Consider the following 17,230-nt stretch of genomic DNA (forward strand, 5'->3'; position numbering starts at 1 on the left):
GAGTGAGAGAGGCACAAGCAGGGGGAGTGGGAGAGGGAGAAGCAGGCTTCCCGTGGAGCAGGGAGCTCGATGCGGGGCTCGATCCCAGGACCCTGGGACCCTGACCCGAGCTGACGGCAGATGCCTAACGACTGAGCCACCCAGGTGCCCCTGGACCATTTTCTTATACTATACACAAAAATAAATTCAAAATCAATTAAAGACTGAATTGGAGACATGAGACCATTTAAATCCTAGAGGAGAACAAAGGTATAACCTCTTTGACATTGGCCCAGGATATTCTTTCTAGATATGTCTCCTGAGGCAAGGGAAACAAAAGCAAAAATAAACTATTGGGACTTCATCAAAATAAAAAAAATGTCTGCACAGGGAAGGAAACAATCAACAAAATTAAAAGGTAACCTTTAGAATAGGAGAAAATATTTGCAAATGATATATCTGATAAAGGGTTAGTATCCAAAGTATATAAAGAACTTACAAAACTCAACACCCAAAAAATGAATAATTCAATTAAGAAATGGGTGAAAGACATGAATAGACATGTTCCCAAAGAAGACATACAGACGGCCAACAGATATATGAAAAGATGTTCAACGTCACTGATCATCAGGGAAATACAAATCAAAACTATAAAGAGGTATCACCTCACATCTGTCAGAATGGCTAAAAAAAAACAACAACAAGTGTTGGCAAGGATGTGGAAAAAAGGAACCCTCTTGCACTGTCAGTGGGATTGCAAATGGGTACAGTCACTCTGGAAAACAGTATGAAAGTTCCTTAAAAAGTTAAAAATAGAACTACCCTACGATCCAGCAATTGCACTACTAGGTATCTACCCAAAGAATACAAAAGTACTAATTCAAAAGGATAGATGCACACGATGTTTATAGCAGCATTATTTACAATAGCCAAATTATGGAAGAGCCCAAGTGTCCATCAACTGATGAATGAATAAAGAAGAGGTACACACACACACACACACACACACACACAGGAATATTACTCAGCCATAAACAAGAATAAAATCTTGCCATTTGCAACAACATGGATAGAGCTAGAGAATATTATGCTAAGTGAAATAAGTCAGAGAAAGACAAATACCATATGATTTCACTCATACGTGGAATTTATGAAACAAATGAGCAAAGGGAAGAGAGAGAGAGAGGGAGAGAGAGAGGCAAACCAAGAAACAGATCTTTAACTATAGAGAACAAGTTGATGTTTACCAGAGGGAAGGTGGGCGGATGGGTTAAATAGGTGATGGGGATTAAGGAGTACAGTTGTCGTGATGAGCATCAGGTATTGTATGGCAATGTTGAATCACTATATTGTACACTTGAAACTAATATTACACTGTATGTTTAACTAACTGGAATTTAAATAAAAACTAAAAAAAAGGCACATACAGGGATAGAATCATCACGAATTCCACCAGTTATAAGGATTGAGGACCTCTTTGTCATAATTTTTCAATGTAAAAAAAATAATAATTACTCAATGTGAAGTTCACAGAGCACTAGGAGTTCTATGAACCTCCTGAAATTATGTACAGTCTATCACATGCATATGCAGGTTTTGGAAGGCAGTCCATGGCTATTTATTTATTTGAGAGAGAGAGAGAGCACGTGCATGTATGTGCAAGCATGAAGGGGGGCAGAAGGTGAGGGAGAGAGAGAATCTTAAGCAAGCTCCCCGCATAGCGCAGAGCCCCACGCAGGGCTTGCTGTCAAGACTTTTAGATCATGACCTGAGCCAAAATCAAGAGTCAGATGCTTAACCAACTAAGCCACCCACGTACCCCTCCATGACTTTTTATTTTTATTTATTTTCTTTTTAAAGTTTTTATTTATTTATTTGAGAGAGAGGGAGAGTGAGAGGGAGAAGCAGACTCCTTGCTGAGCAGAGAGCCCGATGTGGGACTCGATCCTAGGACTCTGGGATCATGACCTGAGCCGAAGGCAGACGCTTAACTGACTGAGCCACCCAGGTGCCCCCTCCATGACTTTTTAAAGAACAGATTCTCGAAAGAGTTTCATGACCATCCCCTCTACCTCACCTCATTAAGAATTATTACTCTGGGAAAAGAAGTATTTGCTTACAAACTGGTAATATTTGTCTTAGTCTTGTTACCAAGGAAGGAAGATCTACTTAGTTTTATGGCTTGGTATCTTGTCTTTTCCATTTCATATTTGTGTGTGGGAGGTAAGATTAGTTTACACAAGTTTCCATTACCAACTAGGTGTGATTTACATTTTTAAGGTATCAAGTTAAGAAGGGATCCAGGTTTGCAAATCCCATTTTTAATCTCTGTTGCTGTTTATTATTTTGTTTGGTTTCTTATTTGATTCAAATTTGGAATGGTTTCTGTTTCCTTGAATTGCTTCATGGTTTTATTTTGGTAAATATAAAGCAAAAAGAAATAAAAATAAAATTTCCACGAAGTCTTTCCTTCTATATAATGAAGAAATTTGAGGTTTCTATAAAACATTTTCACTGGGCCTATTTCAAAGCTAACAAGTAATTAACAAGATTTTGGCAGCTGTATTAGTCAGGGGCTTATGGAGAAACAGAACTGGTAGAATATATATATAAGTATACAGAAAGAGATTTATTATGAGGGATTGGCTTACTCAACTTTAGAGATTAAGAAGTCCCTCTACAAGCTGGAGATCCAGGAAAGCTGGTGATGTACCTCCAGTCCAAGATGCAAGTCCAAAGGCCTGAGAACAAGGTCAAAGGCAAAAGAAGATGGATGTCCCAGGTCAAGCGGAGAGAGTGAATTTGCCCTTCTACCTTTTTCTTCTACTCAGGCCCTTAAAGAATTAGGTGCTGTCCACCCACATTTGTGAGGGCAATCTTCTTTAGTCAGTCTACCAATTAAAATGCTGAACTCTTCCAAAAACTCTCAGAGACATACTTAAAAATGTGTTTTACCAGCTAAATGGGCATCCCTTTGTCCAGTCAAATCGATACATAAAACCAACCATCACAGCAGCCGTACAAAAATACTTATTTTAACTTAAAAGGTGAATTCTATCCCCATATGGACACTTGAAGCAATCATTTATTTCTGAAATCTTAGTCACCACATTTGAGTAGTCCTGCTGACAAAATTCTACTTTATAGTCTGTTATTCTAGGAACTTTATCTTAATTACCACATTGAATCACCTTATACAAATTAGAAATGATATGCTTTTTTGTGACTAAGTATATATTTCTAAAAAGAGGTGACTTTAATTTCATTTGTACTACTGAGAAAGAGAAATTAGATACTATTGTGGGAAATAATTCTTTTGGCAAGGAAGGCAGAGAAAAAGTATGAGGACACACAAACTAAGTATTAAATGTTGATTTCTGGACTCAGCTACTCCAAACTTGAGGTGAACAGGAAATGAGCCTAAGATTTCCAGACAATTTCTGAGACTAGGTATTTGGAGACAGGAAAATAAGTAACATTTTACTTCTAACTGGAAGAATCAGTATACTTAAGACAAAAATGTCAGAAAATATTTGGATATGTTCTAATTATTATCTATTATTGCATAACAAACTAACTCCCAAATTTACTGGTTTAAAACAATAGCCATTTTATTTTATCTTACGATTCTGTAGGTCAGAAATTTGGGCTAGACTTGCTGAGTGATTCCAATTTTATCATTTCTTTCTCACTTACTAGTTGAAATACTTTTATGAAGAAACATTTCCTTCATCTCTTATTTAATTACCTAGTAGAACCCTTCAGAGTAAAGGCAACATAAAAGCTTGATTCTTTTCCCATATCTATTAGTTTTCATAACAATGAATTATCTTTTCCTTTCATTCTCCAAAAACAACCAGGTTTTTAAAAATACCATAAAGAACTCATGGATTTAAACATAGTTGATGGCTTTCAAATAACTGGAATTCTTAATCTTATTCAAGTTAAACTGCTCCATCTTTGGCCAGTAGTAAGAGCCTCTTCAAGTTGGTTCCTGAATCTTTTTGACATGATGTTAGCGGTCTTTGATAACTTGCTTGTTTTTGGTATAGGAAGATATTCCAGGCCCATCCTGTGCATTTCCTATCCTAGAATGGTATCTGTTCTTTTTCCAAGAAGTGTGTGTGTGTATCAAAACTCATAGGTTCCTAATGACATTTCCAATTCAAATAAAAGATCACTCTGCATTCTAGGACTTGCACTCTAACCTCTTTCTTTTTTTCTTTCTTTCTCTTTCTTTCTTTCTTTCTTTCTTTCTTTCTTTCTTTCTTTCTTTCTTTCTTTCTTTCTAGGACTTGCACTCTAACCTCTTTCTTTTTTTCTTTCTTTCTCTTTCTTTCTTTCTTTCTTTCTTTCTTTCTTTCTTTCTTTCTTTTTCTTTCTCTTTCTCTCTTTTTTTAAGATTTTATTTATTTATTTGAGAGAGAGAGTGAGAGAGAGATCACAAGCAGGGGGAAAAGGTAGAGGGAGAAGCAAACTCCTCACTGAGCAGGGAGCCCGAAACAGGACTCATTCCCAGGACCCTGAGATCATCACCTGAGCCGAGGGCAGACGCTTAACCAACTGAGCCATCCAGGTGCCCCACACACAAACCTCTTTCTATCACATCTGTATCTCCTTTCTTCTACTTGAAAATCCTGGCTTCCAAAGAGACAGGATAAAATGGAGTTATTTATTTGCTTTATTCAAAAATGTACACACAAAAGTCTCAGAATAACAATACTAATATAATTACTCCAATACAATTACTGAAAAATTAAAAAAAATTTTCATATGTTTCTACCATTCACTTCCAATTTTAAGAGGTATGCACTGACAGATCATATAACCATTATATGCTACTCTTTTCCTTTTACACCTCTTATTGTCTTTGTTCTACAAATAACTATATAGCTAATGCTCAAAATCTGTCCTTTCTTATTGTTAGTATAGACATTTTGGTTTTATGAAGTTCATTCTCTAATAAATTCTGTAGGAGTTCTCATGAGAATAATATCCACAGAATTCTTGCATGATGTTAAGAGTCCATCTGTGCCTTTATATTTGAAAAGCACTTTTGCTCAATATAAAATCCTTGGATCACATTTTATTTCTTTGAGCCTCTTATGTACAGTATTCCATTTTCTTTCAGCATAAAGACTTGCTGTTAAAACTGTGATAATATAATTTTCTTTCCCTTATAGCTCACTTGCTTATTTTTGTCTAAATGTTCAAGGAATTAAAAAAAAAAAATTAATTCTAAATTTTACTAGAATAGGCCTTGGTGTTAGCCATTTCGGTTGATATTCTCAGGTAAATGATGTGCTCTTCCAATATATGGCTTCAAATCTTTGATATTTTCAGGAAATGTTTTTTGAATTACAGTTTTTAGTTATTTCTTCCACACTTTTGCTTTGTTTTGGTTTTCTTCTGTAATGATTCCTATTATAATTATGTTGGATCTTCTTCGCTTATCTTCAATATTTATTATTTTCTCTTGAAATCTATTTACCTTCCTATTTTTATGTTTTATTTTTCCCTTTTCACCCTTTCTCTTTAGGCATTATCTGTTATGTTTATTTAACTACATGTTACATCTGGTTTAATCTTCACCTCTAAGATATTTTTTTCTTTTACTTTTCTTCCCTTCTTGAGTTGTATCACCTCTTTCCTGAGTTTTATTTTATTTTTTTTCACTTTGATTTATGGGGTGCCTGGATGACTCAGTTGGTGGAGCATGTGACTCTTGATCTCATGATTTTAAGCCCAACGTTGGCTGTAGAGCTTACATAAAAATGTAAAACAAACAAAAAAATTTTTTTTAATATTCTGGTTTATGTTCTTCCATGATGTAATATTCAGCTTATTTTAAAATATATTTGTGGTTATCTGTATGCTTAGGCATCTTATGTAGTTATTAATATCATCCATTCACTCAACACATATTTATTGAGCATGTACTATGTGCAGACAGGCATTGTAGCCCGAAGTTGAACCATCCCAGCCAATCAAGATTATTGTTTTATGTAACTAACATTTTGTGGCTGTTATGCAACAAAATGTTGATGAATACACTGTACTTATAATTATTAAGTCCTAACTTTATTTAGTCTCAACAGAATACTTCTATACCATGAATTCTGCATTCTTGACCCTGCCACCTGGATTTATGTTTTTAGGAACGGTTTAACAGAGATATATTTTCAAGGAATTAAAAGTTTGCAATTTTTTTATCCATAAATGAATAACATATACATAATCTAAAAAATTACTGAGTCACAATCTTTTCCCTCCAGATCTTTGAGTTCTTTCATCATTACCTTCTGGCATTTAGTTTATTGAACAAGTTTTTTGTGTGTTTTTCTTAAATATTTTATTTATTTATTTGACAGAGAGAGAGAAGAAGCACAAGCAGGTTGAGTGGCAGAGGGAGAGGGAGAAGGAGGCTCCCCACCAAGTCGGGAGCCCAATGCAGGGCTTGATCCCATAACCCTGGGATCATGATCTGAGCTGAAGACAGACGCTTAACCAACTGAGCCACCCAGGCATCCCTATTGAACAAGTTTTTGACTGATGTTTTTTGTCCCTTTGTAGGCTGTATATTTTTTCTGACAAAAAAAAAAATTGTAATAACATGCTTTAAATTCTTGAAATTAAAAAAAATTCTTTAGAACATTTTTAGTGTCTACTTTAATTGCTTTTGTCTTGAATCCCATGAGCATTTTCATTTGCAGACTAATGAGAATTCATGAACATTTTCTATTATGTATTTTCATTACTTATTTTGCTCATTTTGTGTGTATTCTGTTCTTTGATTATATTAATTCATCAAAGTTTGCTTCTCAGTCTTCTGAATCCTATATTTATCATTTCTTTAAATCTCATTGGTTTTACCTCTTCATCATTTTCCTCTTCATTCTAGGGGGAGAGGTGGTTTTCAAATTTTCTTCCTTATCAATTAAATGTTTATAGTCACTTTTTAAAAAATGTTAGGTTTATTGAGTTATAACTTATAAACAGTAAGATTAAGCCTTTTTAAGTCTATAGTTGAGGATAAGATTTGACAAATATATTTAGTCACCACTATAATCAGTGCACTCTGGGCAAGAGTAGGGTGAGATAAGCAGGACACCAAGGATTGAATTTTGGAAAATGATCATATTTAGGGTCAGAAGGAAGAAAAATCAGAGGACTAGTTTTTAGCCCCAATTCCTGCTATCATTCCAGAAGATTTTAGGTTCATATAGAGAATCCTTCCACTCTTTTGCCCTGTTATGTGCTGAATTGTGCTCCCCCAAATTCATATGTTGAAGTCCTAACCCCCAGTATCTCAGAATGTCACTACCCTTGGAAATAGGGCCTTTAGAGATGTAATTAAGTTAAAATGTGGTCATTTTAAGTTGTGAAATTTAGTCACAAGTACAGGGGAAGATTACATAAAGACCCAGGGAGAAGATGGCCAAGGAGAGACGCTTGAAGCAGATCCTTCCCTCATGGTCCTCAGAAGCCAACCCTACCAACGTCTTGATATCAGACTTCCAGACTTCCAGAGCTATGAGAAAATTAAATTTCTGTTTTGTAAGCCATCCAATCTGCGGTACTTTGTTATGGCAGTCTGTGTACTTTGTTATACACTCTCTTAACCTTTTGATCCACAATTAAGCAAAATCCCAATCATAGAAAATTCCAATTCTCCCAGGTCAGTGAATGCTACAGAACCATCCCACCCTTAGAGCTGGGCAAGAGTGGTTCCTGTACTGCACGTATGGCTTTACAGAACAATTTGGCCCTTTTCCTGCTATACCGAACCCCAAAGAGCAAGGAATCTGTGGGGCCAAAAAGACAGGTTCACTCAGAACCTATGTCTTCAATTTTAGATAATGCTTTTGAGTAGCAGCTGGTCTTTGAAATCTCTGATCACACAGCTCCAAAAAGGCTAGGAGTGACTTTCCCCCAGGTCCTTTGTGCTAAGGGCCAACAGTGCTTCCAGTATCTAAATCCTAGACCCAACAGGTAGTAAAAAAGCTCCTAGGCCCAAGAGGTGGCTTAGCAGTGGAGTGGAAGTAGGCTTGCAAATAAAATACAGTATACCTTGTTAAATTTGTATTTCAAACAGACAACAAATAAGTTTTTAGTACAAGCAAGTTCTGAATATTGCATGGTACATACTTATATTAGAAAGGTATTGTTTATATAAAATCCAAATTAAACAAAACAACCTTTTTTTCTTTAAACAATGTAGGAACCCCAGGTGGGGTCATAGTTGGGCATTTGAGCTGGGTGTCCATATGCATGAGCACAAGGCCACTAATGGTATCAAACTGAGCGGGAGGACATTATACAGGGAAGGCAGGATACATGCACCAATCAATTCTCCTTGAATCATCCATTCTGACCAACAGAGGAATTATAAATTCAACCTGGCTTTCTAGGTCATTTTCAAAATAGGACAATAAAACATAATTTATTTTTACATTTTGTTAACTGTATTTATGTTTAAATATTCAGACATATGATGTTTGGGTCTCTATTTTCACTCTTGCCCCAGCTATACAAATGTCAAGGGGTTAATACTGTGTTGCAGAATTGCCTTAAGAAGTCAATGGTATCATCAACCACATTTAAAAGATGAGGAAACTAAGGCTTAGAGAAGTTAAATATAATTTGCCCAAAGTCATTCAGCTAGTGGAATCCATTTTCAATGTTAGATCTGTCTGAATATAAAGCAAATACTCTTTTCTAAAATTACATGTACTGAATGGTGACTATAGTTAATACTGTATTGCATATTTGAAAGTTATTGCAAGTAGATCTTATAGCAAATATTCTTCACCAAAAATAATTTACTATGTATAAGTTGATATATCCTTTGATTCCATCAGTTTACATAGATGCATAAAGCTGGTGCATTTCATGGGATATCAAAAATAGGTATAACAAAATCACAATTGTTCAGGCTTTGATCCTGAATTTTATGGGTCTAGACACTCAATTCTATAAGTGTGCCCGCATTTGATAAAACTGTGGGTTCATGTTATAATTATACACTTCAAAACACTGATTTATAAAATAGAATGCCAATTTAAGTTTACAATGACCAGTGTTTTTGGTAGAATAATGATTTGTATTAATTTCTCTTTAAGGGAAATGCCAACCAGAGGATCAAATTAAAACAGAAAACTGCCTGTTTAGCCTAATGTTAGAACAAAAAGGGTAAATATTCTTAAGGTAGTATTTCCGTCAAGATAGGGGAATTGTCATATTCCACTCTAAGAATAATCCACCCAACGGTGGGGAGGCGGTTCATATGCTCTGAAGCTCGAAATACCCGGGTTTTTACTTCTTACTATTTAACATCTGCAGGCCTCAGTTTCCTTATTATGTAAAAAAGGCTTCTTTCTTGTAAGGGTTGAGATTGTTCATGTAAAACACCTAGCACAATATTACCATCACACTATATATACATTATACAAAATATTATACATTATATCAAATGCTATATTATTTATTATTACTATGTTATTTATTGCTATTGTGCAGTTTATTATTGTTCTATTTAACAACTCTCTTGCTAACCTGGAGAAACAGGCCATAAGCGCGCTTCCCAGGCGTAGAGGCGGGTACGAGTTACCATGGCAACAGCGCGCGCCTAGACATCTTCCGCTCGCGCGTCGCTGGGGAAGAAAAAAAGCCTAAGCTGCGTGTTGCGTCATCACCGCGCGCTCGTTTGGGCTGTCCGTGCTGTTTTGGAAGGTCCCGGCCCGGCTACCGTCGCTCCCCTCCAGGAATTATTCTTTCTTTCAACCTTTGTTACATCGCATCGAGCCTGCAAGACTGTAAGTACTAAAGAAAGAAAGAGGGCAAGCGAGTGAGCATTAAAAGAGATGCCGCAGCACACTCCCCTCCTCTGAACCCTCCCTATGTTTTCTTGATCCTATCAGCTTCCTCTCAGCTGGGATCGCGCCGCGTCAACTTCCGGGCGGGTGCCCGCCAGCACGGCCTCCGCCGCTCCCCTTCTTTGGCCCCTTTGTGTCCCCGCAGTATCGCGGCGCGGGCCCTGGCACGTCCTTTCTCGAGGCAGGGAGCACCATAGTGCAGGGAGCCTCTCCCTGTGGGCGGGCGCGCGGCCCGCAGGGGGGTTAGAGTGGGGAACGTGCCTGCGCGTGCTGGGGTAAGAGGAGGTTGCACGAGGGTCAGCGTGTGGTTCGAGGAAGGCGGGGCGGGGCGGGGAGGGGGGAGACGAAGGGGAGTAGAAAGAGCAATGGAAATTTTAAGAAAGATATCCCTGTCCACCTTCTGATTATTGTGGCCTAACAATGAGGCGCAGCCATAATAGTCATCCTGTGCCACTGGCATGTTTGCGTGCTCTTAATTGCCTTGGGAATGAACTGCTAAGGCTTTGTATTTTGTATTGTTTTCATGGCCTCTTTTTCTCTTTTTATTTTCTTCCTGCAGATAGTTCATTTAAAGCTCTTAATTCTACAGGGTGGTGGTTTCGACCAATATGAATCTTTTCAACTTGGACCGTTTTCGCTTTGAGAAAAGGAGTAAGATTGAGGAAGTGCCCGAAGCAGCCCCTCAACCCTCCCAGCCTGGCCCTTCTTCACCAATTTCTCTTAGTGCTGAAGAGGAGAATGCTGAAGGGGAAGTTAGCAGGGCAGGCACACCTGATTCAGATATAACTGAAAAAACAGGTGAGTTACAATGTTGCAAATTGATGTAGCATCAGGAGGTATTTTTAAAAGATGAAAGGCGGAAGAGAGTCTAATATTCTTGATGTCGTACATACTAATATATTGTCCTCCACCTTGCCCTTTAAGATACCGCTTTGGGGCTGCCATTGGCACCATATACCTGCCGTCAACTGAGCATCCATGGCTTCTTCAGTTTTGTATGAGTTCTTGGAATATGGCCCAATGATGGAAATTGATGTCTGAATTTAGGTCATCCTTAGGTCAGAATAGTTGCCGCTGGAAGAGAAACTAGGTGATTCAGACCAATGATGTAGACTTTGAGTCTGTTATTTGGCCAGGTGTTTACGTTCATCTCAGTATTTTTCAAAAAAATACTGCTCACTTAATATGAACCAGACTTTACTCAAGGTGCATGAAGACAACCTCTGGACAAATGAAGAGCAGATCACATTCAGATTTTGCCACCATTTGACTTCCTGGAGACCCCAAGGGTGCGAATGAGTAATTGGTATTCTTCAAGGTGAAAGAACCATTTTTAACCTCTTCAGCAGATTGTCCCAGACGATGGGATTTGAGAGGAGGCCAAAAATTAGCATTTCCATTTTAGTCTGTGTTCTTTGAACAGTTAACAGGATATATTTGAACTCTTATGTTTTAGGCACTGTGCCGAGTGCTTCACATTCTCTCATTTAATTTGCACAGCAATACTACAAGATATGCACATTTTGCAGAAATGAGACCCAGGGAGGTTAAGTTGTTAGGAATTTGATAGACCTGGAACTCAAATCCAGTCAGTCTAGTTCCTGAGCATAAACTTTTAATTGTTTACATTATGCAGTTTCTTATGAAGGGTGGAAGGAATATTAGAAGTTTTATTTTAATGTTTATTTTAGTGATACCTTTTTTTAATGCAAAACTCAGTATTTCCCAAGCAGCTTTTATGCTGATGTGGCCCTGACAAGATTGGTAATACGTATGTCATTATCCTTGGTATCTTATTTTGTTTGCTAGTCTTCTATTTAACTGTACCAGTGATGGCAGACTCCCCACACATTATCTCTTGAATAACATTTAAAAATCTTTGGGTGTATTGGAACATGGTGGAATGATTTGGTAGGTTGAATTATATGGGAATGAGGAGTCATAATTTTGAAAGGCTTTGTTTGTATAAAAGGTTCTGAACTCGTCCAGATTCTGTGGGGAACCACTGAAGCTTAGGAGTGCTGTCTCTTTGTTCGTTCTTTCAATAGGTGTTTACTTTGCATAACATGCTGTAGTTAATGTGTAGATATCCCGGTACTTTAATATTTTAACAATCAATATATGAATTTGTTTCTTACGTAGTTAAAGAGGGCTGGGAAGGCCAGCATGTAGGCATGGGATTTTGAGTCCTTAGAAGTCTCTACTGCTTCATTTTAGTTAAATGGGACATTGGACAAATTACTTAAAATCTGAGATTAAGATTTTTTTCATCTGTAGAATAAAAAGCACTTTGTAAACTGGAACACAGTGAAATGTTTTATTTATCAGTATTAGTAATGTGAAATTCTTAATTGTCTCTTCTAATCAGAAGATGCTGCTATACCTTTTTTTTTTTTCCTGTTTAAGGAGATTTCATTCATCTTTATTGGTTTTTTTTTTTCTCATATGTAAATTCCTCTTATAAGCTGAGATTGCCTTTAGGGATCACATGGTTAGTCTTAATGACATTGGGAAATATGAAAATTAAGTTTGTTGTGGGAATGGTGAGAATTCATCCTACTAGGAATAGAGAGCTTTAAGAAAAGATCATTGCAGATGGTACTGTGAATTTGGGAGAATATTGAAAACGAAGGCTAGGTTTTGGTTTTACATTGTAGTTATTAGAGATCCATTAAAGCCTTCACAGATAGAAGGGTAAAATGGTGAAAGAAAATTGTTTTGTTAAACCAGTCTAGCCGTCCTGAGTACTGCCCTTTGTTAGAGGGTAAGTTTTGAAGAAAGATAATTCAACTAGGAAGTAGAAAGAACAGTAGAAATGGAGAAGAAAGAGATACGAGAGAGATGAGAGAGAGTGTCCTGGGATCTAGCCCCGCATTGGACTCCCTGCTTAGCAAAGAGCCTGCTTCTCCCTCTCCCACTCGCCCTGCTTGTGCACATGCACACGCGCGCGTGCTCTCTCTCTGTCAGATAGATAAATAAAGTCTTCAAGAATTTTAGGTAATTGAAAAAAATGGTAGTTTCATACATCAGAATAGGTATAAAGTACCCGTTCTAACCCATTGGGCATGCCTTTAAAAATTCAAATAAGACTTAAATGTCCTGTCCCTAATTTAGCATGTTGGACCAGACCTAAGGCAACTTAACATAGAGGTGGGGAATTCTGAATTGAGTGTTGAAGCTTGGGCCTGTATACAGGATGAGATACTGAAGCTGGTTTAGGATCCTGACTAGAGATGGAGATTAGGGAATCATTGGTGGGATATGGATTTTGATCTTACTTCCTTTATCATCATATGGTAACTACTTATTTTGCCATTGTATGATAATGCTGTGTTTGCTTATTTACAATAGAATGTTAGGGTCTAAATCCGGTCTAAATCACCTATTTCTTAAATAGAATGGAAATTGTAAAAATTACCTGTCATGACTCTTTTAGCTAACCCTTTAAATTTTACCAATATGAATTAAGATTTTATTTCCTACCACTCTCTTTCAGTTACTGTGCCACAGCCACACCTTTTCTTAAATATGCCAAGGACAGTGCCATCTTTCCTTCTTACTCTTTTCTCTTCTTCCTCCAAGACCCTTCCTGCTGATATATGCATATGACTGTGGGCTTAGTGAAATATTTACTGTCTTTAGAAGCCCTTCCCCTGATCATACTCTTTGAAATAGCAACTCTTTCCCCCTGCCCCCAGTTTTACTCATCTGTGTTTTTCTATGTAGTATTTATTTTTACCTAACATGATTCTATATATCTGTGTCTCCCTTATTAGAATATAAGATCCATGTGAGCAGAGACTTTGTCCTGTTCACCATTGCTCAGAGCAGTGACTGGCACATAGTAAGCTCTTAGTAAATATGTGTTGAAGGAAGGAGTATTGAGTGATAAGTGGGCGATACTAGTACTTTGTACAAATTTTTAAAAGTATCCTTCCTCTTAATGATCTTGAAACAGTCCCATAGCCATCAGGCATTCTTCAGTCATGGTTACTTGAAACTGTTTTTGATGGAGGATGGTCTTCCTTCATCCAGCCTTTGGATATGGGGGCATACGCTCAACTTGTGGGCACCTCTCCTTCCCGTGTTTATTTTGCCCTCATGGTGTCCAGTTATTAATGGTTATTGCTTGTTTACACATTCTTTTTTTCTTTTGACCTTTTTGAGAGCACAGCAGGTTTCGAGGGAATAAAATAATGGCAGATGAGTGACAGAGGAGAGAGCTTATTATGTTTTATGCATAAAGAGTAAAAATAAGAGCAAAGCTTGATCTCAAGGAACACCAGGAGGAAGGGACATATAAATACATATAGTTAAAATAGTACAGTGTAATAACTCGGGAAAATATTAAGCAATATAGAATCACAATCCAATTCAGAAATTATTATTCTTGGAGAGGATCAGGAAAAGTCACAGAGAGATGACTTGGAATCAGTGAATCAGTGCTTATTTGGTGAGCAAGAATGAAAATATTCATTGCTTAGAAGAGTGATATGTCTGTGGGAAGGGAGGTTATCTGTGGAAGAGGAGGTTTAGGGCAGGTATAGATGAAACTGAGAAGATAGAAATGTAAACTGCTGGGTTGTGAGGGGACTTTATATGCTATGCCAGGAAGGATGGACTTTTTTTGGTACACACTAGAGAGCATTTCGGCATGGGAAGACCATTGATGAAGCTGTTGAATTAATTGAAGCCTAAGTGTAGGAAAATGTTAGTAGGATAGAGGAGGCATTTTAGGGAAGTTTTATATTTCAGTATTTGATGGTATTTGGTGATAGTTAAATGTAGAGGGTTTAAAGATAACTCAGATGTTTCTTGCTTAGACAGCTGGGTGATGGGCACTGTCAACTGAATTAGGCAGTGCATTTGGGAGAAATACACTTAAACATGTTGAGTTCAGTTTTCCTGTTTCAGAAATGAGGTCTAGTAGAGGATTGAACATTAGGTTTGTAGCTCAAAGATGGTTGGAACCTGAGAAATCAACTTTCAAGGGGTCATAATTATGGCAGTTAACCAAAAATACACCCAAAGCAAGGCATATAGTAAAAAATACCAACATTTAATGGTGGACAAATGAAGGAAACCAGTGAAGATAATAAAGGATTACTTGAATATTCATAGAAAATGATAGTACTCTGAAAGCTAAAGAAAGACCAATTTCCAGTTTTGTGTATAGTGAACAGTATCAAATACTGTAGAGAAGTCAGATTGGATGGGGGACTGATCAGAGATCACTTTCCTTGGAAATTAAATGTTATTGTTGACCTTTAGTAGACAGTTTCAGTAGAAAGGTAAGGAAATGAAGACTAGTCTCTCAAGAAGAAGAGGGAAACAGCTTGCCAGTACAGCAATGTCAAAAGAAAATGTTTCAGGATTGTTGAAAATTGAGCATATTTGTTGGCCTAGGGGAAGAAGCTAGTGGAGAGGGAAAGGATGAAGGGAGTTGGGAGGTATCTGAAGACAGGCATCTAGGGCATAGGAACAGGTGCACAGCTGGACTGTTTAACGTTGCAAAGGAGTAGAGACACATTTTACCTGGGGAGAAAAAGTGATAAAAATAAATGGGTTAATCAATTATTTTGAGGTTGGAATGGAGGAAAGTTTTAGTAAATGCTTGATTAATTTCTTTCCTTAGTGAAGTAGATTCAGTCTCCTAAAATGATTGCCATTTCAGTGTGGTGGTCATGTTGAAAGTAACAGTTGTTAATAAGAGAAATTTCAAAATTATTCCAGTTAATCAAAAAGATCCTCCCCCCCCCCCCCCAAAATAAAAGCTTTCCAGAGAGCACTGCTCTATCATACAGGTTGTATGATCTTGTGTAAGACATGAGCATTTTTGGACTTCACTTCCTTTGCCTGGATGTTCTCTGAAGTCCCTGCAAGCAGTAAAACGGGTATGTCCTTTGAATAATGGAGCTGAATGTATCATTTTAGCATCATGATTTTATAACCATTGGGTGATACTTCGGGGTTTTTTTGTTTGTTTGTTTTAGGTGTGTGTGTGGCCAAAATGCAAATCCTTACTATGTCTTTGGATAGTTATTCTGATTTCTTCATGTCTGCAAGTGTTAGTTGACAAGCAGTACTTGGCAGAAGGCTAGGTGCTGAATTATTATTTTTTTTTTTGAGATTTTATTTATTTATTTGACAGAGAGACAGCGAGAGAGGGAACACAAGCAGGAGGGAGTGGGAAGGGAGAAGCAGGCTTCCCGCTGAGCAGAGAGCCCAATACGGGGCTTGATCCCAGGACCCTGGGATCATGACCTGAGCTGAAGGTGGGTGCTTCACCAACTGAGCCACCCAGGCACCCGGTGCTGAATTATTTTAATAGAAGAAAGTACAATGAGTACTCATACTTAAGTAAAAATCTTAAGTACATTTTAAGTGTATACTTTCTTCTGTGTTTTCTCTACCTTCTTACTCTCCATGCTTAGCTATTGTTTTCTTCAGAATAAAATGTTATATATAAAAGATGCAATATTGTGTAATGAAGAATATTCTATAATCCTTTAGTTTTGGTGTTTATTTTCACATTTTTTTTCTGCCTGTATATATTCCAGGTTTTTGTTTTTATTTATATATAATATTTATTTATGCTATACCTCAATTTTTTTAAATGATTACAGTGTCTTATATAGATATAATTCATGTAGTTTTCTAATAATGGACATCGGTTAGTTGGGTTTTTCTTTTTTTCTTTTTTTTTTTTTTGCTATCAAAAGAAGGCTATAATGACCATCCTTTTAACAGATTTTTTAGCTTGTATTCAGTCTGAAGAAAAATTCTTGGAAAAGGAATTGTCAGATTAGAGTGAATATTAGTAATATTTTAGTAATTGCCAAGTTATCATACACAGAAGTTTTACCACTTTGCACCAGACTACAGCTTGGTTTTTAGATGTATACTTTTTCGTACTAGGTCAAAATATTGCAAACCTCTTTAATCTTTACCAGGGAATTAAATTACTTTACTTTTATTCTTTACTTTTAAGGTTAAGTATGTTTTCATAAATGTATTAGCCTTCTGGACTTTTTCTGTGTTCCTTTTTCTTTTTTTCTGAAAAATAATTTGTAAGTTTTTTATTCTTTTGATTCCTTATTGTTTGTCATAGAGAAATTTTACATTTTCGTGTGGTCAATTTGTTCATTTCTTTGATGGTTTCTAAGGTTTAGGTCCTTATCAGACAGGCATTCCTTAGTATCACATCATAAATATTTTCATCTGTATTTTATTCTAGCACATTTGTGTTAATTTTATTTTTAATTGTAAAATATACATAACATAAAATTTACCATCTTAACTGTTAAGTATACAAATCACAGGAGTGTTAGGTACATTCACATTATTGTGCAATTAATCTTCAGAACTCTTTTTTC

At 36.8% G+C, this 17,230-nt stretch overlaps 1 protein-coding gene and 1 long non-coding RNA gene across 8 annotated transcripts in view; one reads left to right on the forward strand and one right to left on the reverse strand.

Annotated features, from left to right (window-relative positions):
- LOC118535517 (uncharacterized) overlaps positions 1-9,673 on the reverse strand; it is a 183,088-nt gene extending 173,415 nt beyond the window's left edge. For all 4 annotated transcript variants that reach the window (XR_013446414.1, XR_004917233.2, XR_004917227.2 and 1 more), the window contains exon 1: positions 9,535-9,673. This is a non-coding gene — a long non-coding RNA (uncharacterized LOC118535517). The remainder of the gene's footprint in view (positions 1-9,534) is intronic.
- SMARCAD1 (SNF2 related chromatin remodeling ATPase with DExD box 1) overlaps positions 9,673-17,230 on the forward strand; it is a 74,821-nt gene continuing 67,263 nt past the window's right edge. For 2 of the 4 annotated variants that reach the window (XM_078068971.1, XM_078068973.1), the window contains exons 1-2: positions 9,935-10,129; positions 10,414-10,652. In XM_078068971.1, the coding sequence (XP_077925097.1) occupies positions 10,463-10,652 (190 nt within the window). In that variant the 5' untranslated portion in view covers positions 9,935-10,129; positions 10,414-10,462. Of the gene's footprint in view, positions 9,795-9,934; positions 10,130-10,413; positions 10,653-17,230 lie in introns of those variants that run through there. The other 2 variants (XM_078068972.1, XM_036091799.2) reach the window with 2 other exon arrangements.

This window comes from Halichoerus grypus, chromosome 3 (genome assembly GCF_964656455.1).
Source record: "Halichoerus grypus chromosome 3, mHalGry1.hap1.1, whole genome shotgun sequence".
Classification (NCBI taxonomy): Eukaryota; Metazoa; Chordata; class Mammalia; order Carnivora; family Phocidae; genus Halichoerus; species Halichoerus grypus.